Source organism: Cryptotermes secundus, unplaced genomic scaffold (assembly GCF_002891405.2).
Source record: "Cryptotermes secundus unplaced genomic scaffold, Csec_1.0 scaffold1558, whole genome shotgun sequence".
Classification (NCBI taxonomy): domain Eukaryota; kingdom Metazoa; phylum Arthropoda; class Insecta; order Blattodea; family Kalotermitidae; genus Cryptotermes; species Cryptotermes secundus.
The window spans coordinates 155,930-181,839 of record NW_019737427.1 but is presented as its reverse complement, the minus strand read 5'-3'; the positions used below and the strand labels follow the sequence as shown (position 1 = coordinate 181,839).

General features: G+C 38.8%; 1 protein-coding gene across 7 annotated transcripts in view; it reads right to left on the bottom strand.

Moving 5' to 3' along the window:
• Window positions 1-587: 587 nt before the first annotated feature.
• LOC111870443 overlaps window positions 588-25,910 on the bottom strand; it is a 78,789-nt gene continuing 53,466 nt past the window's right edge. For all 7 annotated transcript variants that reach the window (XM_023862745.2, XM_033753847.1, XM_033753848.1 and 4 more), the window contains exons 10-13: window positions 24,710-24,954; window positions 19,656-19,855; window positions 4,209-4,827; window positions 588-3,719 (exon numbers count right to left, since the gene is read on the bottom strand). In XM_023862745.2, the coding sequence (XP_023718513.1) occupies window positions 3,108-3,719; window positions 4,209-4,827; window positions 19,656-19,855; window positions 24,710-24,954 (1,676 nt within the window). In that variant the 3' untranslated portion in view covers window positions 588-3,107. The remainder of the gene's footprint in view (window positions 3,720-4,208; window positions 4,828-19,655; window positions 19,856-24,709; window positions 24,955-25,910) is intronic.

Here is a 25,910-nt window from a genome sequence, read left to right as displayed (position 1 = left end):
GCAAAGAGTAATGAGTGACTTTAGGAAGTGATTTACTGAGTTCCTACAGTGGAATGGTGGTCATCTGACGGATGTTATTTTGGGGAAATAGACTTCTGTTTTCAGTGAGTTAATTGAGAAAAACCAGATGCTTTTATGTTTACACTGTATTCATATGTGTTAACACTAAACCGCTTTGAAGTAGACTGCTGGGTGGCAGTAGGGGCATCCTTCCCACTCCAACGAATCCAGGAAAAAACGCTACTGCTAAATCGCACAATTCATTGACGCACCTTCAGTTTCTGTAGTTTTATGGACACTGCATACATGACACTGGAAAGATATGTTCTGTGTGCCTTTCTGTATGACATATAAAGAACAGATTACTGTAGGCTATTCAAAAAAAGAATGTGTAAAACTGTGAATATTAGAAGATGAACCAAAAGTGACAGAACCAGCTGACGAGTGAATCCTCCATTTGCAAGTGGTATTACTCCTGCAGGAGGCTCCAATTTCTGGTTTAATAAATGTGGATGGAGTGGATTTGTTTTCAGAGACTTATAATGATACAAAAATTCAGGGCTCTACTTACATGCATAAAGGTGAAATATGGTTACTGTATTTTATTTTCCTTCATTCCACATGCCAAACATAAAAATTTATAGCTGTTTCTTTACACTTATAGATTCAACATAAAAAACAATGAAATAAAGACCACAATCTTCGGGATATAATGCCATGTAGTTCTATTGGCCTGAATGGTGATGTAGTCACCACTGTGAGAACCTCAAATACATCAAAAAATGTTTCAGAAAAGTTCTTTGACCATTTTAGGCACATTCTATTTTATTGTTACTTGGAAGTACACAATTTACTTTTAGGTTTTGACAGTCATTCTCACAAAAATGATCCATTGTTACAAAAAGATATATACAAAACATATGCAGAAAATGAAAATCACTGAACTTCAAGATCTGCTTAAAATGTTTTCAACCCACAGAATATGTGATATATTTAAAAGAAAATTGTGTATATTTTGAAACAAACTGGCGACTGAAATTGGCTGATAAGTCAATAATTTTACTAATAATCTTACCATATTTACTCAAAACATTTTTTCATGGAGCATTCAGTAAATATATGCATGCAAATATACAATCATGACAAAATGTAGTGGTGAATTTTGCTTCAGTGATGCAGTATTTATAAAAGTGTTAACGTGCTTTTCATTCAGCACAAGTCTAACTCAGAAGGAAATAAACAATAAGTTACAAAACAATTTGATTTATATTTTTATAATTAAAAAGTTAATTCCAAAAAACATTTTAATTAAATTCTGCTTAATTCTACATGTGTAGTCTTCTCTTTCTGCTGTTATCACTTGAAAGTTCCAAACTGTCTTCCCTGTTATGAGATATTCAGTGGCCAAACTTTTCATTTCATATATTCAAAGATACTCATATTTTGATAAAATGACTGAGAAGTGACCACAAAAAATATGTACCTCAGCATTAATAAACCCCATGATTCCAGCTGGCAATTCCATTGGACAAAACAAACTAGCCACTAGTCAGGCTTGATAATAAGTAAAATGATGGCATATTTTAATATAAACTCAATTTAATCACTCTGATTATAGAAGCTTCAGTATCTGCCAAAAAAACTGTAAAACTACTGTGAGAAGATAATTTAAATTAACAATTTTTTTTTTCCCACTGCCCACCCAGCTATCTAATGAATAAATAGACGTTAGGTTCCTTGGCACACAATTATGTCAAGTTCCAGAAAACCATATATTTTGTGTGTTCATTTAAATAATTCCTAATATCTGTAATTTGTCACAAGAAACTTTTGAGTTGTACAGCATCATTTATTTAGTCTGCATTTCTATATAAAGAAATCTGTAAACCATGCAACACCTAAAATTAAATTCTCAGCAGAGAGCATGGAGAAGAAAATATCAAACTATTTTCCTTTATAAGAAAACAGAACAAAATGTAATCCACTATCAGAAGGAATATTTTCTATTTTGTAAGTTTTCCTCCTATTTAAACAGATCACCATGTTAACTACAAATGGGAAACACTGCAAGTTTCACCATAGCTTGTTGGAACCTGCAGGCCTTTGAAAAGAGATTTTTCATTTAAAAAGTCTCCTGTGAATAAATTTGTAAAATTAAGGTTTTAATGTAGCTGCAGAGCCATGTAGTTGTAATACCACAAGGCATATTGTGATTGCCTTACACATGCATTTCTTGCTCACACACATATCAGAAAACTACAGGAACTTCTGTATACAGTGTCAGAAAATTTCAGGAGCTACAAAAACAAGAACTTCCAGTCTTCAACATCTGCCTGAAGCTGAGAGATCGTTTTTGTACATTGGCCAAAAAAAATAGTTTTGTTTTTATGTCCATATACTGGCAAAAGCTGTTACTCCCAGAACATTTTCATTACAACAACACACATTTTTTTATTCTGTAGACATTTCAGGTAGTTACAAATTCAGAGCTGGACAGAGACTAATAAAAAAACTCTTCTTTCTCTGTCATCTCTTTCATTTATACTTGCAACACCCAACCTCTTACATACCCTTCACGGTAGTACATGATAAATATTTTGGTTTTGAATGTGTTATGTTCCACAAAGTTAAAAAAAATTAGAGAAACTAACAAATGAGAAAACCATTAGACTTCTTCAGTTGACTGGCAACAGCACATGAATGAGATCACTGACTGAAATTTATATCTTCTGTCCACAGTGACATAAGACGTTAGATAAAATTATATGTTGCCTCAAAGGACAAACTTCACTCAAATTATATGATTTTGCACTCTTTGTTGTATATGGTAATATTTTTCCTCACTTTGGCACAATTAACCAACATTCCTTAGCTTGAGTTAAAATGTGCCTCACTACAAAATCATTTTTGTATAGTACTATAAGACGTCAAACACTCACCTTCATTCTCAACTCACTGCATATCCTTTAGGTCCACTATACTACTGATATCAGGTGTTCGTTTTGGCACAATTGCACGTTTTGTCTTACCCTACTTCTTTTCATAACACTGTTCCACTTTGTCAGTATTTATCTCATTATTCTGTCCTCACATTTCTTTGTGCCTTGTCACAAAGGAGGCGTGAAAGACCGTTGCTGCTCTTGTTGCTGAGAGTGATACCGCTGTTGATTTCGTCTGCTGTTGCGCCAATTTCTGTTGCGGTGCGGATGCTGACTTGGTGCCTGTGGTAACTGTTGTTCCCATGTTGGAGCACTGTTTCCATAGAACATTCTGAGGTCTGTGTCAGAACCATTGCTGTTACCTTCTTCCACGTCCTCAAACCTTGGAGTATTCGGACAATAGTTGAGTGGTAGTGGCGCAGGGCCAAGGATTCCAGGTGCATTTCTTGGGTTCCTGGGAAGTCTTGGATCATATGAAAGTGCTGCTGGCAAGGATGGAACAATTCCAGTTGGTATGCCAGTGCTATGTAATAAGCTCATAGGGTTTTGGGACATCAATTCAGAGTATACTGGTGTTACATCCTGGAGCCGGGTGACTGAAGAAGAATGTGGTGTCAATGGAGCACTGCGTCTCCGTGGATCACTCCTCGTACCAGCAGAAGGGGATTGCTTAAGGGGTAGGGCTGATAGTGGAGGTGGTGGTAAGGGTGGGGAGGCAGGACTGTCCACAGAATTGCTGGACATCTTGAAGAGCTTACGTAACCTTGGATCATTTCGAACCTATAAAACACATATTTCCACACATTATACTCACTCACTCATGGAACTGAGTCCTTCTTGAGAAGATGCCAATTGTGCAGCTACTCAAGAATTTCCTAGCATTTTATGGAACCTGATGGTTCATTACCGTGTTCACAAGAGCCCTTCACTGGTCCCTATCCTGAGCCAAATCAATCTAATCCATACCATTCCATCCTAAGGTCCATTTTAATACTGTCCACCCACCTACATCTTGGTCTTCCCAGTGGTCTCCTTCCTTTCAGCTTTCCCTCCAGTACCCTATATGCATTCCTCCTCTCCCCCATTTGTGCTACATGCCCTGCCAATCTCATCCTCCATGACTTGACCATCTAATTATACTTAGAGAAGAGTACAAGTTATGAAGCTGATTAGAAAATAAACCACTATAATATGCAAGCTTGGGTATGAATTTTTCAATGAGAATAACAAATTCTAATTATTTTAACATACACTTAATTTCAACCTCACCTGTGGATCTAATGTATTCAGTTTCAATCCTGAGTAGTCGGGCCGTGGTACTGTGATTGATACAACCTTGTAAGGAATAGGCGGATGACTTGTTAACGAAGCATCTATTTCTGTTGCAGGTGTGTGCATAGGAACTGGCTTAAATGGCAGACCCAGCATTCCCCTCAAGTCCACATCACCAGATGTCCCTCTGAGGTCTGTGTCACCATAATTAAAGGATGAAGATGAAGTTGACGCCCTCATAAGCAAGTTCTGTCGTAAATCCACATCTGTCCCAGACTCAAATCCAGCACTTGGTTGTAGCTGTCTACTGTGGAAATTTCTCAAATCCACATCACCTCCACTCTCCAAATGACCATGTGTCATATTTGTAGATGCAGCTGATGATGTTATGGCAGAACTATAGATACTAGTGTGACGTAATTCACTTTTCTCTTCTGAAGAATCAGCCCGTTTAGATGTTCGGGCATCATGATGTGAACTGTCAAATGTACTGGGTGATAACAGAGACATGGAAGTAGTTGCAGTGGCACTTCTGTTGCGTGGATCACGTGACACAAGCCGCGGATCCCTGGCTTGTGTTGTTGGTACCACTGCAAGATGAGACTGTGTTGAAGTCCTGTAGAAGAGAAATGATGGATTCAGGCTTAACTAATGTGACACAGCACACATAATTGATAATGATACATGCAGAGATACTCATGAAATAAATATAATAGAAAGAGAGCTTGTTTGGGGGCTATGAGAATTTGGGATAACTGGAAAAGCTCTCAGAAACCCCCATCAGCAAGAACTGTAACAGATGAAAATGCACAGATAATTCAGTGGGAAAACAGATGGAGATTCTCTAAGGAGCCATTTCCAAGGGCCATGAGGACACATCATCAGCAGAGATGATAAGTTTATGTTACCATTAACAATATTAACACTGTAATGTAGACGACTATAAACTATGGTGAATTAAAGTTACAGGAATACCAACAAACTACAGCCTTCATGTAGCTGAAATCTCTGAGCATCATTAATGCTTGTAAAGAACAGGAAATGAAAGATCTATCCAGAAAATGTTAAACACTAATTTTCAGATAAACTGATAATAAGGAAAATAATGTTTCAATCCATCACAGGTGCCTCACCATTACATTTAGATATGGTAAAAGTGGAAGTGCATTACCAACATATATAATTTATTATGTTTGGTGTTTTTAAAACTATTTAAAGGGGTGGATTTGCCTACATTTTTAAAATACTGCGGGTGTAAAAAAACATCTTTTGTCTACAATCTCAATATTATTTACTAAACTTAAAATTGTTTAACCAGTTTTGTTCTTTATTCATGTATATGTTTTCTTTTATTAACCCGTTGCCGTGGTTCGTCGTGTATGTTTCGTCAGGGATTTAAATCGTCTGGGGGGGTTCGACGTGTATGTTTCGTCCAGCTGCACACGTATGTTATAACGCCCATAATAATTGATGGTTTTGCTGTAGATTGTTAGATTTTTCACTGGCCTGTTGTCAGGAGGACTGTATTTAATGACACACGCGTTTAAGAGCGCTAAGTCGTCGTTACATATGCCTGTCTTGCAGCAACGTTCCTGTGGCTATTGCGAGCTGTTTCTGTTATGAATGATGTGTTTTGTTTGCTCTGAAGCTATAAACACCAGAGACTGATATGTGCTGGTGTTTATAATATCATATTGCCCTGAGCTGGCTATTCAATTGGAATTCTTAGAAGAGGGATGTACAAAAGTTTATGCCTGCAAAATCGATTGCTTTCGCACAGTACATAGCACCCATTTCTTAGAAAAACGCCACAATTTAAGGCAGAACACTGTGGTCACCCCCTGAGACGATACGGATGTGTGTGGGGGAGGGAAAAGAACTCATTCCTTCGCTCATTATCGCTCCAGTTGACTCCATTTTATCGTACTGACCTTGGTGGTCGTTTCGAGGGATGACCATAAATATTTTTTTGAGCCAGCTAAGCTCTACTTTCGTTCACTACATACCAGACAGTTCTTAGAATAACTTCATGAATTCTGTGGTCACCCCTACGACATCTCCTGCCGCCAAAATGGATGGAATATCAAAGGCATAGCAACAACCCCTTGTTATGATAACTCGTAACGTTGAATTTACTACAGCTGACCTGGCAACTAAACGGGTCACGGAAAGACATTTCCTTGAAGTATACCCCTCACGGGTAAGAAGGCAAGGCCGCACATATGTGTGGTTAAAAAAAAGGGCCAAAAAAAATACACAATATTGGAGCGGAGAATGGTGAACGTGGGGCACCGTTGGGTTATACGAATGCTTCAAGGCCTTCCTTCTACTAAACCAACTGCCTCCATTACCGAGATACAGGGCGCTCATATTATAAGGTAAGGTTATAAAACCACCATTTAAGATCATTTTAGTGAAAGTTTCATCCTTCAAGGCGTACCATTCACTGCTGAAATACTAAACAACCTGCTTCCATGGCCGAGATACAGGGCGCCCATATTATAAGGTAAGGTTATAAAACCACCATTTAAGATCATTTTAGTGAAAGTTTCATGTTCCTATCTCATAGAATTTAAGAACAATGATGAATAAATAATTTTCGAGCAAAATTTAAATGGCCGGCTGAATATATTACCGCAGGAGCCGCGGCCGCGGAATTTAAATGACCACGTCAAAGGGTTAATTACACTTCTTTATATTACTGCACTCCTTTTCTTTTAGGTCTGGATGTTTTTTTTCTGAGGTACTGGTTATGGTTTATAGAATCTGTAACGACAAACTGTTTTCTACGAGTAGTATATGAAGTTAAAATGAAGTAATAAAAAGTACTATGAAGACTGAAGTATTGCAGTGGTTGCAGCAGAACTGTGACAGGGAAGGAGGGAAGGAGGAAGGGTGACACCCTAACTAAGGCCCTGTTAAAATCATATACACCCTACAACCATACCCTTTCAGTTGCTCAGTAGTGCAGGAATTTTTGGATTGCACTGATCTATCACATGTGTAACAGAAAGTAGTCACATGAGTTGAGATTGGCCAGATCCACCTATATTTGAAGTGACTGTAATACCAATCTGAAATCACCTGATCTTGAAGAAAGGGATTTAAGTAATTATAGCTTTGAGAAAAATTATATGTACATGCTCACTACAGAGTTCTCCAGAAGAAGCAAACACATTCTGTAACTGTGTCATCCAAAAGAAAAAAAAGCAGAGCAAGCAGTACCTGTAGACATTGGTTCACTTGTAATAAACCCATACCTATAGCTTGATATCAGGGTTAAAATCCTACATGATCAAGCAATAAACTTATGCACCCATCCCCCCCCCCCAAAAAAAAATCAAGGCACAGGCATATAATTTCAGAAAATACAGTTATTTCCTGATGGATGAATTCCATAGTCCATTTCATTTGGTTTAATTTATAGAAACTTTACCATTTATATTGATGGTGCTTTAAGATAATTAAAAGCAGACTAAATTTATATGATTTGAAGATTTCAGAGCATCCATATGCATTGAATCCTTCTTGGATGATCAGCCATGTCAATATGGAGTGAGTATCCACTGTTTCAGGGGTTGATGTGATGAGTTTTGCAGCTGCACATTGTATTTAGACCAAAGAGTATACCATCATCTGTCCCAATGCACACTACTCGAGGGTACAATGGGTGGAATCGCATGATAAATGGTGTCCTGAACCATTGGGGAAATAATAGGTGGAGTCTGGCAGTTTGTCACCATAGCCCATGTAGCTTATCATTGACCCCTATGATGTTTTTTGATGACTTTCTTGCTTGTCATGTTCATAACTGGGTACCATGCACAGCTTACAAGGGAATTCCATATCCCTGTTGAAGTTGGCAAAGTGCAGCTAAGCTGAGTGGCCTCTCTTACTAAGTGTCCTGTGTAGCTTGCTGTTCCCACCAGTACCATAGTGTCTGTAATGTCTATCTGATGCTCTGTCTCTACCAACCTATCTGGATGATATGTGCTGCATATATACATTACATATCATCTCATCATGCAACCTGTCAAACACATATCTTTCCGCATTCACATGGGATATGCCTCAGACCACTGCCATCTTTCACCAGTCTTAAGAGATGGGCATTCTCTTTAGTTGGAACCTATACCTACTGAACCTTGTCAGAAGCCCACTGATCCTAACATACATGGCCTGGATATAGCGTAGAGCGGTCACCCAGGTCTGTTTTCCCCACAGTGCAAGTAACTCAGTCTAGGGTTCATGGCCTAATGCATGTCCACTGTACTGTAGCTGTTCTGACCAAAGTCCTCTTTAGATGTAGGATATCTTCAACTAGACTCTCTGGGTCATGGCCCATTAGACAAGAGTTGACAGAACAGCAGACTTTTGCAATGAGTGATGATGAGATGTGGCACACAGGCAAAGATCAGTATGCATGGCTTTCCTGTATTGTTTGCTCTATTGGGCCACTGAGCTTCCTATTTATCATAACATGGAGGTATGGCTGCACACTGTCCTCTTCCATTTCCATTGAGAATCTCATATTTGGATGGATATTGTTGAGATGCTTCTGGAACCTTCCCTGCCACAAACTTGTTATTGACATACCTGCACCAGGGTTTTGTGGAGCTGCCCTCAAAGCCTGTTGCTCAAAATGCTCCATGTAGAAACTGGCCACAACTGGTGCAGGTGATCCCATCTGTTTGGTCATAAACTGCCATTACAGATGAAGGAGATTGTTATTAGAAGCTGCTGGAACAGATTGATGTCTGTCATTGAAATGCTGACCCAGCAGATGCAGTTTCTTGGATAAAAGCTTTGGAATTTGCTATATCATGTTTGGAGAGTCCCACTGTTGGGCTCATCATACCTACTAGGTGTCTGGCCATGAAATACAGTGGTGAGCCAATACAGTTCAATGTAAATCTAGTGGAACATCCTCCTTAAAAATTTTGTGTACACCATAAAGCTTTTGTGGAGCTGATGAGTGTAGTGTCAGTCCTTAACTATCTTCTCTCCAATACCAATCATGTCTGCAGTCTTCCTTCCTATATTGGCAGTAGAGTCAGTGGAGAGTTCTGTAGGTTGTGTTATCTTATTGCCACTTCCTCTGCCTCAAGGGAGGAAGGTAACATCCTTATTCACTTGTAGCACCAGCTTGGTCTCACTTGGCCTTGGAAGTGTTATTCATGCCTAGGATGCAGCAGGTTTCCTGTCATGTTTCTTCTGCTGTCTCTATAGCAGATGTTGGGAGTGCCCCTTCCACTCCACTGATCACTCCCTCACACTAGATAGGGAGAAAGTTGTGTATGCAAAGTTCAGTCCTTTACTTCATAAAGATCAGGCGACTCAATCCACCTGCCTGTTGATGAGATTGATGGACACTATGTTAGTGTCAGCTGTGTCAGACTGATATGTGTTCTGTGAATGTGATTAGACTTGTCCCTATGTTTTGAGGAAGCCTTTATGGTTGTTAGGTATCACTGGGCTGCACTGATACTACCTACCAAGACCCAGTCATTTGGTTTCAAAGTAGCTGCTAGTGACAGGTGTGTCTCCATGAGATCAGATGCATTGTTATCCAGCTCTTGCATCTGAAGTGGATGCATGCCAGTGTCGGTGCATGAATAGTGCACCAAAGAATGTGTCTCACAGCTAGAATATTGAAGTTGTTTTACTTTCATGCATGAGGGAAGTCTGTCTCGGGATCTGAGCTGGAAGGCCAACAAACTGAGCAGCCTGCATTTCTTCTTACAAAGACATATAAGGTTTCATATTTTGTAGTACATATCATCACGACAGAGGTGTATTATATGTGATTTGAGGCTTTCATAGTCACAATCAAAATTGCTTTTCATTTGTCCTTTCTTATGACTACACATGGCCATAACAACCAGATAATTTGAAAGTGGAGCACAGCATCAATTCAGGACACAGTACTGGCCAGAATGGCAGCCTTACATGCGCAGCTTAATGAAAGAGGCCAGTGCAACCAGCCGCACCCCATTAACTTCAGCAGAGAAATAATATTCCCTCAAAATGATTCATGGTGCCCAATCACAAAAATTATCAAACAAGAAAAAGCTACCAAAAGCATCATAAGGACCAACAATAAGCAATAAGCTTGTTCCTTCAGCAATACACACTAGGACAACCAAGAGCATACTCCTTAACACTTTGCGGACCGTGCACCCTTTAAATGGTTTTTCGCTTTTAAACATGGTGGACCGTTCGCCTGTTAACTGGCTTTTAGAACACGTTAAGTTGCAACACACTATACATCTCTCTGGCGCCACCCAAATGAATGACTACTGCGTAATATTACTCCGGAATGTTTGCCTAGTAGGTAGTAACTTGACCTCACTGTTTTTGTTCCCCCTCCAAAGGAAAATAATCTTTGACCCTTCAAGATGTTATGTACCAGGCAGGATGTTAGTGCAATATGAATCAAGGACAGAAGCAGTTGAAGACAAAGCGATATCTCAGAGAAAAAGAAATATCTTACTCGTTCTCCGATGAGCTATTTGACGTGCCCTGTGAGAGGTGTAGTGAAACTGAGACAATGGCAATGACAGGGGTCAACAAACAAGTGTGGCCACAGACAATAAACGTGAAAGTAACTCCAATGAAAGTGCAGGTAGTAAAATTGCGGGTACAGCCACATGGGGAAAAGCGGACAAAACGCCTACTCTGGGACAGTTTACTGAAAATCCAGGGGTGAAACAAATTCCATCGGACACAACGCAAGTGTCTGAAGTAGCAGAACTGTTTTTTGGAGATAGAGATACTCGTGTTGTGAATATGATTTCCACAATTCACAATTCGAGCATGGTTCATGTTCAAAGGAGACATGGACAAGTAAAGAAGACTATTTGCATTTCTGAGTACAATATGTTCATGAAGGGAGTTGATAGAGCCGATCAATACTTGGCCTATTATGCTCTTCCTAGATAAACAATAAAGTGGACAAAGAAAGTTGTCTTGTGACTTATAAATTGTACCATTTTCAATTCATTTTTGGTTTACAAAAATCTAAACCCTGATTCGAAATTGAAATACAAAGCATTTCTGATGAATGTGGCAAAGGCCTGGGCTACAGACCAGATGGTGGCAGCAGAACGAGAGTCTGACAAAGACTTAGTGGGACCGGGACCATCAACTCCCACCCCTCTCAGGCCTCATGGGGACCCCCCTGGGCAACTCTCGAGTGATATGCAGAAATATACCCTCGTGAAAATTATGAAGAGTGAACATTCCAAGGGGAAGCATCCTTCTAGGCAATGTCGTGTTTGCACAGTTCACAGAAAAAGGAGCATGACTGCCTACATTTGCAAGTTCTGTGTAATGCCACTTCACAAAGGGGAATGTTTCCAGGAATATCACACTCTCAAGCACTTCTAGGAGCATTGGCAAGTGTTCTCCAAAAATTTTAGTTCATAAACTTAATTATGAGATTTTATATTAATTTTTAAAGTGAAAAGTGCACAAGTTAGGGTAGTAGGTTTAAAAAATGCCGGTCCCCAGGGTGATTTAAATATTTAAATTGCCGGTCCACAAAGTGTTAATATAAATACAAAACACAACTGCAACACTCATGATGATAAAATTTCTTGGTTTGCAGCTGGACAATCATCTGACTTGTAAGGGACATTTCGATTCTTTGCTTCACAAGTTGAGCACTGTTTGTTTTCTTATGCAAAAATTATCCCATATATTAAATATAAATATTCTGAAAGCTGTATATTATGCATATTATCATTCATTGGTGAAATATGGAATTACATACTGGGGGAAATACATCAGACAGACATAAGGTCTTTGTTATACAAAAGAAAATAATAAGAATAATGACAGGAGTGGGTCCAACTCATACATGTAGAGATTTATTTAAAAAGCTTGACATACCACCAATCCCATGTGTATATTTGCTCTCATTGATGATATTTGCTGTTAGTAATGTGGATAAGTTTCAAACCAATAACTCTGTATATGTCACTGGTACCAGAAGGAATGACCACCTTCACATACCTTCAACACATTTATCATCCTATCAGAGGGGGGTATATTATTCAGGCGTCAAGCTATTTAACATTCTGCCGTCAAATATCACAGTCTTAAAAAAGGATAAGAAGCAATTTAGGTTTGTTTTATGAAATTACTTGCAAAGTACAGTATTTTACTCTACTGATGAATTTGTTTTGAGCATGCAAGGGGATAAAAAGTTAATAAATGGTCTGTGTGCGTGAATTATATACTGTTGGGACTTGCTTGTTGTAAGTGTAGTAGTACAGTATGTATGATGTCTGTTTTTGTTATGAATTTTAATATTTTATAATTGTAACTGTTTTAATGATACGGCTTGCCAGTGTGTGTGGAATGGCAAGGCGTGAATTTGACAGTGGTTTTTACACATCCTGACAACTTGAGCTATCTGTGAGAGGCCTGATTATATATTTTATTGGACAAAGGATGAATGATGTAGTCATCATGAATTTGTAATATGCGACATGTTTTACACCCAGCCCTACAGGGAGATGATTGGATCCATGAAGTGAAAATAAATGTAAATGTAAATTACATTAACCCCTGATGATGGCAATGGACATGGTCTCTGAAACATTAAATACTAACTCCGTACCAACACCCAGAAGATTTCATTGCAGAGTAAATTTAGATATTAAATTGAGAAAAGATGTAATAATAAGTATGCTGTTATTTGTCGATGATACAGTAATATTATAAAAATTTGAAAATAATTTTCAGAAAACTATAAGTTATATAAATTATTTAGTACCTATAATTTTAAGACTTAACAATAATACAACGCAGTTATTGCTTCTGTATGAAAATATACAATAAAATTTAAAAAATTTAGAAACAAGAATGTAATTAAAGCAAGTCTCATATTTGAATTATGTGGGCTGCACTGTTATCTACAATTACATGAAAGATTTACATAAAAATTTAATGAACTTCAAGGTAAGTGTGGCATAATTTCAAGAACACTGAAAAGAGAAACAACTATACAATTAATGAATTCAGGTAATAAATGATACAATTATAAAGAGACTGCTTTAGGGAATAATCTTTTTAGAGTTACATGTCCAACATTTTTTTTTTCCTTGGCACTACAGCCCCAGTGGGCCTAGGCCTACCTCCATGAACTCTGTTCACTTCAGTTTTTCTAGATCTTACACATATGGTAGGACTCCTTGGGCGAGTGATCAGCTCGTTGCAAGGCCTCTACCTGTAGACAAACACAGAAAAACGCACACAAACATCCATGCCCTGAGTGGGATTCGAACCCACGATCCCGGCTTCCAAGCGAGCGAAGACAGTGCATGCCTTAGACCGCTCGGCTACCGTGACCAGCACATGTCCAGCATACTTCAGAGAAATGTGCAATATGCTCCATAATAAGAGTGACCTATCATTCAATAAATATAAGAACTGACATCCAGTATTTACAGTAGGTTGCACCTACATATATCCTTACTTGCCGCAACTGCAAGAGCTTGTTCTGACCTCCACCTCATATCCCCACCTCCACCCCCATAATGAGATAGCTAGCAATCCCACTAATTACAATGTAATTCATGGAAATTAATATGTATAAAATGGCAGTAGATAGACATGCCGCATTGTAAACTGAAGGGGATGTAGAGGTGTCCCTTTCATGTCCTGAGCATTCTGAGTGGCCCCTGTTTGCATATTTTTATTGCTGTAAATGTTCTTCATCTGTAAAATGAACCCACTCCAGTACGGTCCAATCTCCATTTGTAAAGCTTAAGAACTGGTCACAGAAGAGATGAAGATGATGATTAATCTTCATCATTATCATACAGTGTAATCCATATTTGAAACTTGTAAAGAAAAAGTTCGGTGTCTTGTATGATCTGGTATATGTAGAGTCTGTGATAAGCTTGATTATTTGTGAGAGATACAAGTAAGTCCTTTGTGAATATAACTGACTCTCTCACATAAACGGATTTATTTTTGCTGACAAATCTTTTCATGTTACATATACTTTCAAATTTCAGGATCAGTCCTGTAAGGTGCACATCTGCAATCAAATTCCCTGCAGAATTCTCATTATGTCTCAATGATACTGTTGGCCTTATTTATTTATTTATGGTTTACTTAATGATGCTCTTAGTAGTTCTGATTATAGAGCATCAAACATTCAGTTCCAGAATAGCGTTTGCAATAATTTAAGATACAGGATTATAGAACAAGCAACATGTCAGGTTCCCAACTCAACTACTACTTCAGATCTAAATCCTACAATTCAAAGAATATAATGAACAAAAACTGAGTGTCCATTAAGAAAGACCCATACCACCAATATAGTCAAAACACTATCTTCATGAAATAAAGTTGTAAAAATCAATTCCAACAAATATTGGTAAATTCATAATACCCAAAATAATCTGACCATGATTTCTCACTTGCCTTCACAGGAAAAACGGCAAGCAGATTCTCAAATCTAAATGTTTGCCAGGCTTCAATAATGTAAAATGACAACAAGTCCGTAAATCAGAAAACCCAGAATATGTAACTGTAAACAACAATAACCAGAGGAAACCAAGTAACAAAACAGAAAAATGCTGAGAAAAGATTCCTGAAAACTTAATGTTCCCTAAATGAATACCAACCATAATAAATTGTAAAACAAATGTTTAAGAGTTCCAACAACCTAACACTACTACTAACTTAAAACCATCTATATGACTATTCCAATTCTGTATATAAAATAATCTAAAGTAACACTAAGGCTTGAACATGAAAGTTCTAGAATTTCTGCATATAGTCATTAATATTTCAATCAAAGAATATGAATCCATAAATAAATCTCATGTTAACATATTCACATATCTTCCAAATATGACATTCAGACAGCCCCATTAAAATCTCCATTTAGCTAACAAAGAACTGTGAACTGGAGACCAAATATGCAACAAGACAAAAGAGAGGATGTGCATTATGTGGCATGATTGGCTGTTGCCTCAAGGTGGTCCATCATTGCAGACTCCAAGACATCTCTAAAAGCTACTAAGGTTCTGCTTCATATCAGATTACCAGACAAATTTCTCATTTAGGAATCAACCTCCTATTCCCCTATGAGATAGGCTCTCAGCAGTGAGTATCAAGATATGGGATATCATATTGTCACGTGTTGCTGTATGTGACGCGACAAATAACTTCATGCCGGTCTTGGATCTATCAAATTAATTGCACGCTTTTATCCACACTTACATAACCCACAACGTCAGTATCCCAATTACTTCTCCTGTTGTAATCACTTCCTGACTTCAACTGTCTTGATTCCAGTCACTCAAGACCACTCAACAACTCATAACTGCTAGACTTCAACTGAACTCCTTACGCATTCCAGTTACTCTTATAAACCCTCAGTCGGACAGCGGAAAATGCACCTAGCTTCACTGCTGCGTATTCGCCGTGTTTACAGAGGCGTTGCTGGGCAATGCTGCCAAGAGATGTTTACTGCAACGCTGCACACCAATCAGCGCGCTTTGGCACGGCACAGACAAACACTGCTTTCCTTACTGTTGTGCAACCTCGTTCCATATCCCATTACCCAACAATGGTTTGACATGTCACACTGCTCCCTTCTTAAGGCTGTTCATCCCAAATAGCCGAACAGTGCATCACCGGTCCTTTCCTTCCAAAGCTATACTTGCAACATCTCCTTTTTGTCTGGCTCAGTGTTCCATTTCTTCCCGTTGTCCATTCTCCAACCACTATATCCACTCCCTCCTTAAGACCAGCTCGCCTCGAGTGGTTTCTTGCTAATGTTCCAGGAGATCCAGTTGCATCACAATCATCCCTCACTTTCTTTCTTGCTCATTCACTCTCACTGAGGAGGCCAGTGTTTCTACATTACCGGCTCCTCCTCTGTGCTAATGTTGCTTCTTCTTCCACTTCAGAGGGGGCATACCACTCCACAAGATCCAGTTCCTCATTTTCGGTAACCTGCTGGAAATTCCTGCTGCTCACTTCACGATTTCCAGTCCGATGGTCTTCCTGTAGCTCCCATCAGTTGTCCTCTCACTTCCAAGCAATAGCTGCTCCTCGAAGTCTCGGTTCCTAGAGCATCAGCTGTCTCCTTCCATGCGTCCATCCTTGCTGGATTCCTCTTGCAAATTTATTCCTGGTCTGATTCGTCTGCCATCCCTGTTTGACCAACAGTCCTTCCTGACTGCATCCCTGACACCCTCGTACCTTGCGCTGTGCCACTACTGCACAGTGGGTCATTTTCCTGCTGGCTGCGACCAATTTCTTCTATGGTCCACAATTTCTCAGGGTCCGAATTTTCCTGAAGACGTTTTTCTTGCACTGTGCCACTGCTGTATGACAGGATACCTTCCTGCAGGTGGCAGCCAACTTCCTCCAGGATCCACACTCTCCTCAGGTCAGTTCCTTTGGCCCTTCGCGTCGCCCTGCAGCTTGCTTCTTGCCCTTCTGCCACTTCTTCCATCCTTTGACTGGTTTCACAAAGACATCTTCCATGGGGATTTCTTAATGCTCTGCCACCTCAGGTTTCCTTTCCAGTGAGGTCAGCTTTTCCTCTTTTTCATCTAGATAAGCCTCCATCATTTCTCGGCAGGCCATCGTCTCTTTTCAGGTAATCGGCATCATTTCTTTGACTATCCCCTTTAGATTCTTTTGTAGCTGTTCCTAGCCAAATTTCATGTTGGTGTCCATTCTTTCCAGCATTTCTTCTTTGTAGGTCTTCTCCTTTTTCTGCATGGCCTGAAAAGCATTGTCTGTCTTAGACTGGTTGGCGTCTATCTTTTCCTGCATGGACTCCATCCTGGCCAGCAGGAGTCCCACCATTTTTCCATCTCCATTATGTGGCAGTATAACACTTGTCTGAATAGTTCATCCTAGATCGAGGCGGGTTTAAGTTCAAATCTCACCTCTGTAACACCAGTCATCATGTGTTGCTGTGTGCGACACGACAAATAACTTCACGCTGATCTTGGATCTAGCAAATTTACTGCACACTTTTATCCATACTTACATAACTCACAACTTCAGTATCCCAATTACTTATCCTGCTGTAGACATTTCCAGGCTTCAACTATCTTGATTCCATTCACTCGATACAACTCAACAACTCATAACTGCTAGACGTCAACTGAACTCCATTAGGCACTCCAGTCACTCTTATAAACCCTCAGTCAGGCAGTGGAAAATGCACCTCGCTTCACTGTTGCGTAATCACCTTGTTTACAGAGGCATTGCTGGGCAATGCTGCCAAGAGATGTTTACTGCAATGCTGCGTAGCAACCAGTGCGCTTCGGCTCTGCTCGGCACAGCACGGACAAACACTGCTTTCCTTACTGTTGCTTAACCTCGTTCCATATCTCGTTGCCAAACAATGGTTTGACACATCACACTATCATACTAACTTGTTTTTGCCACTGAAGACGCCATTCGGATTGTTAGTTGGTTTATTTAACAACCTACAAGTCTTGGCTACAATTAATTATAACACTCTTACGGGTTTCCACAATTTACAAACCCTACACAATATTCTATTCACTCTATCTTCTGTAGTCTACACGTATTCACAGTATGATATGGGAGCTATACAAGTGTCACTGTATCACACACTCCCAATTATTTCTCTTGTGAGCCAAGCATCTGCTTCTCATGCCATCACTTCTAATCACACGTTCCGGTATTCTTCTTTCCGCTACAACTGAACTCAGCGACTGTTCCATCCGCATTGTGTCACCGACTGACTGACTGCTGACTCCCTGGCTAACTCATAACTAACTGTTGAATAGTATTCATTGCTCCTTATTTAGCCCCATTACAGACAACACAGAAAACAGTTATGTAATAGGCACCACTGTTGTGTAACGTCGCGTTTACTGACTGCCTGGGTAGCACTGCCGGAAGTTGTTTATGGCTACGTAGCAACTGTGGCATCCCACGTTATGTCACCGCGGGGAAAGGGGTGTCTACCGAGCGTTGCACACTGATGGACGGAGTGGGGGTATGTGATGTCACTCGCAGGATCACAGAGTTCATGCTACCACCCACCTCCCGCTATGCCAACCACGTCACAATATATCATATCATATCTGGGATATGGTGCTGTGTAGTGTGATCTGCTCTGAAGATGGAAGCATTAAGGTGTCTAAATCACTGGTACCTAACTACCAAACTACATGGAGCCATATCCCAGTAGGCCTAAACTTCATTTCTCTTCATCCAGCTGCCATCTTAGTACACATATATATAATCCAAGACACTAGCTTCAGTGGTATCCAACAAGTGGCTGGTGAGATGGTAAGCCCAAACTGAATGTTACTCTTCACATTGTAGTTTAACAGAACTTGATATGGGGGTATTAATAAAAAGGTGGAGTTTCTTTAAGTGGAGAATGTAATTAACTAAGGCATATTACTAAGTCGAACTTGGAGTTTCTCTCTTAGAGTATTTATTCAGGGTGGAGCATGAGTAGTCAACTGTAATATTAATGGATCAGTGTTTCGCTATGGGAGTAGACAGACAGGTGATGATACCTTTAACAAAGAACACTGTAACCAGCCTGGGAGAAACAGGAACATAAATCATGTCAATTATTATTCCTACACCGATATTTATTATCAAATACTATTGATGCATATGCCTGCTTCTATAAGTGCAAACTCCACACATATTATGAAAGACAGCACATGACATCTAACTGTTCAAAAGAATATACAGAAATTGATTTACTTTTACACTGGTGTCTCCTTATCACAAATGATCATTAATGACTTGACAGTTATTTAAGCAACTTTAAAGCATAAATTATTGAAGTTACATAGCATAAAAGCGGCCTCCATAGTCTAGAGGTAACGTTCCAACCTCATGACTCGTGGTACACGGGTTCAAAAACCTGGCGGAGGTCGTGGAATTTTTAAGGGCGGAAAAATTCAGGGAACAAGTCCTCCGGGAGGGACTTTAAGCCGTGGGTCCCGTGTCGTAGCTTTACGGCATGTAAAAGAACCTCATATCTCCAAAGGAGGTCACTGAGCCAAATTCAGGACATTTCCCGCCCAACAGTAGTCTCTAACGCCTCCGATAGATGGGGGAAGCATTATAGATACTGTCAAGCCAGTAGAGGCGAACTCGCTGGCTTGGTCAGAACTGATGGAATGCACCAATATCGGTAGGATATAGAGACTGGTAGAATATCATAGAGGGAAGCACAATGGACCAATACTGGTCTAAGTGCATGGGGAAACCCACCCTCTCTAATAACTAACTAACTAACTACATAGTATAAAATTATGGTTATCACAATAATTATGAAATGGGGAGAAAGCAGTCACAGCATATCTTGAGTTACTGCTGGTGTCTGTAAAACAGGGCACAACAAACTCTGTAATGATGGTGTTCAAGTTAATATTATAAGTATTTAATGAACTTTACCTTGAGTCTGAGTTTTCTGCAGCTTGTATCACACTAACTGCACTGGTGCTCTGCTGGTGACGGAGGCTTGACAACAATTTGCTGACAGGCTCACTGATGTCAATAGCAGAGAGTTTAATACTGTCCAAAGATGGAGTACCAGCAGGAGCAGGAAGGGGTGGAGTTGTACTGGCTCTTGGGGGGGAAGTTGAATGCTGTTGCTGCAATCAAACAAAAATTCATATTACTTTCTAGAACATTGTACATAGCATTTATTCAATTTTAACTGATTTAATACAAAAATATGAAACATCACACATGTTTATTGCTATTTAACTATGAAGGAGAAGAGTTCTTAAAAGCGACAGAAGTCTTCAACATTAAAAAAGGAAACTCCAAAGAAGTTGCATGCAAGGCAACAAAAAATATATATGAACGACTTAAAGGCAAAGATGTACTGAGTGATACAAGTAGTAAAAGTGGATGCAAATACACTAAACTCTCAATTATCCGGGATAATGGTGGGCATGGAAATCACGATTAATCGAAAACCCGGTTACGACAAATTTTATTAAAAGTAGTACTGTAATACTGTACCTTCATAATACTATAGGCCTACCTGTATTTAAATTTATTCAACCTCATTTTTATGTCATCTCATGGCCTATTTAATACTTTTTTTACATTACAATGAAGTATGAACTAGTTATTTCAATCACAGTGTTCCAACAACATCCAACACTTTTTATGAATATTCACACTTAACACTTAAAAAAATGTAATACTGTCGTTTGCTTTTTCGCGGCATTTTCCTTTTTCTGTTGAATACTTAACACAACACGCTTCCTTTTACACCCTGACATTTTGCTAATGCATTTGAAGATCGATACAAAGAGACTAATTGGGGCGGTGTATCTGTCTTTGAAACTTTCCACAAATCCTTGCATTCTTTCACCCCTACCCTAGAACACTGTGTTAGCACAACGGGACCAAAAAATGCAGAGCTCAGTTCACACTAGTGCGAAAATAGTGTTACAACTCACCATGTGAAACAAAAGTGAATGAATATTAAACAACATATAAGCCTCAAAAAGGCCCCAGTAGCCCCGGTTAAGCCGCAAACTGGTTTATCCGCCCCCGGATAATCGAGAGTTGAGTGTACTTCAAAGTGCATCGAAGTAGATAAATGCAGGAACTCATAAAATTTAAACACAGTGTTACATGTTTCACTGAAGAAAATGAAGGATATTATGGAAAGAGTTTCCTGTTTTGTGAGCAGCTGGTACAGTAACGGAGACAATAAAAAGAACACTATATGGCATCATTTTGAATAGTATCACAGTTGATTCATTTTCATGTGTTGTGAGAAGTCACACTATCAGAGATTGCAGCAGACTATACTAATAAATACTAAAAGATAAATTCAAATTAAATTCTGATGTCTATAACATGAATACTAGACAAAAATATAACTTCCACCTACCCTCATCAACTTTATCAGTATATCAAAAAGGAGTCTACTTTACTGGCATAAAAGTGTTCAACAATCTGCCACAAAGTATTAAAAACTTGGGCAATGATACTAAAAAGTTTAAATCAGAGTTAAAGAATTATCTACATGCTCATTCCTTCTACTCTTTAGATGAATACTTCAATGTAAATAGAGAATGATGTAAAATTAAGTTATATTAATTTTTAAGCTAAAATTGCCTGTACTTATGTATGTAACCTTTTGACTTGTTCTGTATCCAAAGGTACTAACCTACTTAGGATTTATAGAACGTAAATAAATTCAATTCAATTCAATTCAATACATAAATTAGAGTTTCAGAAATGCACTGTTGCAATATGTATGGAAAACTGACAACCTGCTATCAGAAATTAGACAAGCAGCACACAGTTATGTAGTCATACTGACAAGTGGATGATAGCACCCACCATTTGTTAAACTGAAATAAAAAAAACTATAATTTATTTACTTTTCTTCCCTTGTAGATGCAAAGCAAATCAATTCATTAACAAATACAATGCTTCTTAAAGACATAAAATTTGAAGAGCCAAAGCAACCTATAATCATGGCAGTTCTTTGTGACACAGCCCTTCATATCCCTTCAAATTTAATGTATTCAACATGTTATCAAATTAATTCTTTTCACTTTCATTTTTATTAAAAAATAAAATCTATTGTATTCTTATAAATAGAGAAAGCTGTTAAAAAATCAATTCAATGATTTCTGGGGGAGGGAAAAGAAACATACCTCAAAACTTATGCACACAGAATCAATACAAGAATATTTCCAAAGCAATTTGGGGGGCATGTACCCTTTTGGTCACACTCTCACACAATTAGTCCATTTCTATATTTAAATACAAGCTGGTGGTTCTACTTATGAGGTACATTTCATAATGATGCAGTATCCACCAGATGGAATTCCATGTTTCTACGTCCTTTCTTCCATACATCCAAAAAGAATGATGCTAGAAGCAGTACACTGACTTTAAAAATCTCATGCTATAGGATATTCAATTGAAACAAAAATGTAGTGTTTTCATATTTGTGTTTACTCACTTGAGTATAGAGAGAAAAGTACTTAGGTTTCCTTTCATTGAGCATGGACTCTCTCTACTTAAACAGAACTACAATATAGATTACTGCATAATAGGAAATCATACTTACTACATTTCACAAGAATGGTGAGAGGTGATCCCCTTTTGCCTTCAAACATGCCTTGCAGCACGTAAACAAGTACTGTGACATATCCTGATGTTCTGGTGTGAATAATTCGCCATGCACTTACAACTCACCACTTCACAACACTGACGCTGTATAATGGTACTTGCTAAATTATATGAGGATTTTCATTGATCCATATTTATACACCCTGCATACTAATCGCACCATTATGATGAGGCCTCAAGGAAGAGCGGCTGCGGATCAATGACTCTGGTTGGCAAATTTTATAGAAACCAGCTGCAAATGTGAATTTTTACTACATAACCTGGTTACTTATGCTCATCCAGATATGTTTATTTTATACAGCAAAATTTAATTAGTCTTGTGGCTATGAGCAAACGTCACAGCAGAACTCCAGTTTCTTGTGCCGTGAAGCTTAACAATTTGTGATTAAAGTTACAAAATATTTTGAACATTTTCTTTCGTTACCACATGCCTCTTGGATGGCTTTCCTTTTTGTCACAAACTGCACCTGCAATCCACCACTTTTTGATGAACTTCAAGACGCATGATATTTTGGGAATTTGTTCCTATGGGCATTTATGAATGAACCTCCAAGCACTCTTGCTGTATATGCTCTTTCTTATGAAGGATTAAACTAAGAGTATTCAATGAACTGTACACCCCACTGCAAGAGTAATGAATTCAGACCTCAAGATAAACAAATCTGAGCAAGCAGAATTTCCACACACAACTGTATCACCATAATACATTTGTTAACTCTGCAAATTAATCTTCATATAGCAAAGTTACACAGTGATTGAAGACAAAACATACTGTACACTCTATTCGTGGTGCTGCTGTTTCCTTCTTTATATATTTTACCCTGTTGGTCATGTCAATATAAAAAATATATGAATAAGGAACAAAGAAAATCCTCATGTCAATCAGTAAGTGCTACTGCACAGTGTAAAAGTAGTCGCATGCGCTCCTGTAAATGCATGACAAATTAGTCACAAGTAGAGGGTTCTGACAATGGTGGATGACACACAGAATTACTGGGGTTTTGGACATTTTCCATCATCCAGAATTTTAGGTAACAGAGGACACGACATTCCGGAAACTGCATCTGTTTCCATCTTCAGGTGAGAAAGGAAGACAAAAACAGATTCCGTTTCCAAAACATCCAATCATGTCCTCTATTACCTAAAATTCCAGACAATGGAAAAAGTCCAAAACCCCAGTATTTCTGTGAAATTATTCACCACTTCAGAATGTACTGCTAAACTAGTTTACATACTGCTAAGCACACCTCAACACAAAGGAGACAGGAGGTCAACTCTAGCAATTCTTAAAAATGTCATAACCTTCTGCTATAGTCTGTTGACTTTCAATGGACTACACAGCGTTATATCCAAGAAAATAGAAGTATTCATAACCACTGCTGTGAGAAACTCAAATCCTAAAGGTTATAAATTCATATAAAATCTCTGTGAAATGGATGTGGAAAGACCTACACAGTTAACAAATGCCAAGAACATAGACACATTACTGTGATCATCTTGAAGCATATCTTGTAATGTGCCATGTAAATCAAAGGTATAGCATTCATCATCATAAAATGGACATCCAATGAGAATATGAAGAAAAGTAGGGGGTTACACACAAGAAGTACATGTAAGTGCTGGATCCACATAACAAATGTCCAAATGCTGGGTAGTGTGACCAATCTATAGCCATCTAATAATGGCTTCTTCCTTCCTGAAAGAACTGGAGGAGCAACTGAGGATTACCAGACTTGTGCAGACAGTATTACTGCTCATAATTTTTTGCTCTGGATGTAAGTCCAATTACCTTTCCAGGCACACAAAACATACTGAAAGAAAGAGGTGCCTTGAGCTTTTTTTTTTCAGATATTAAACCTCCATGCAAAGTGGCTTTCTTGGCAACTGCATCGGCAGTCTCACTTCTAGGAAGGCTTATCTGGCCAGGTACTCGACAAAAGACAGAACATTTACTTGCCTTTCTAAGATGGGCAATCAAAATATCTGTCAAGAAATCCTCACTGTTCATACATCTTTACTATAAGTTAATGTCATTTCCTGGATTGTGTTTCAACACTTTCTCATCTGCAGTGAGAGAAATGAAAGATGAATTTAAAGAATATGAAAGAAGCTGTCATGGTCTATTTTAAAATGGTATCTCAGCATTTACCTACAAAAAATAGATACTAAAAAAACTCAGAGGGCACAAGAAGTAACTGTGCTAAGAATGAAATGTGGAAACTTCAAACTATAGAGCAGGAGCACTAACCACCCAACTACACATTCAGTTACTGCAACTAAGACCTACAGTTTGACCATACTTATTAGATATGTCTTTGAGCCATGTGACATCTCACCTGCTTGGAGAGGTTCTTCAGAACATCTGCCAGGCTTGCCTCCTCCTCATCACTTGAGTACCAGTTCTCCTCTTGCTGCTGTTCAACATCCTCATCCTTGCCATCATCCTCTCCACTCTGATCGTGACTGCTTGACTCTGCAGCCTCACGCTGCTGCTGCTGGATTCGAAGGAACAGCTCTCGCTGCTTTTTGGGCAGGTTATGTGGAAGCCCTCCAGTCTCTGTGCTGCAGCTGCTATTATGATCTGTACAAATTTCATTATTTGTTTTTTAATTAAAAATACCAATGCCTGTATACAAAAAATACTTGGTGTACAATTACAGATAGTCTTCACCTTGTATAATTTATGCATTAGTATTTGTAATGTGAGGTTCTGTCAGGACTGTGTTCATTAAAAATACAAGACGTGAATTATTTTCAAAATTTCACTCTTTTTATTCAAAATAGACTCATTCTGAATCATACATAGCTGGAATCAATTGAAAAGTTTTCAAAATAGTCACTGTACTACTTTTGTGGAATCGCAATTAAAACTGCGGTACATTCCCTTTGGATGTCCTGGATGGTGTTGTGATGATCTCCTTTCATCACCAACTTAACTATTGCGAATAACCAGAAGTCTGCTGGAGCCAAATCTGGTGAATACGGAAGATGATCAAGGACTGTAATCACTCTTCTGGCCAAAATATCGCGCACGATCTTTGATTTGTGGGGTGGGGCACTGTCATGGAGGAGAGACCAGGAACCATGCCCTCAATATTCAGGTCGAATTCGAAGAATTCTGGCACACAAACGATTGAGGACTCTGAGATAATAGTCAGAATTCACTGTTTGACCTTCTGGCAGAAATTTCTTGTGAATGATTCCTTTGGAATTGAAAAAAACGCTTAGCAGTGTCTTTATTCAACTCTTTTGCATGCACACTTTGTTTGGTTTTGGCTTCTTTGAGCTCAACCACGCTGCACTCTGCCACTTTGAGAGAGGCTCATATTGGAAACACCATGTCTCATCACCAGTAACAATTAATTTTGTAAATTCTGTATCACTCTGGGCTGACCATAACGTGTCTTTGCAGTGTTCCACTCTGGCATGTTTTTCGTCGCCTGACAGTGTGTGTCATATAAACCGTGCATAGACCTTCCATTTGCCCAAATCCTTGGTCAAAATTTGATGCACAGTATTTTTTGGTATTCCCAAAAG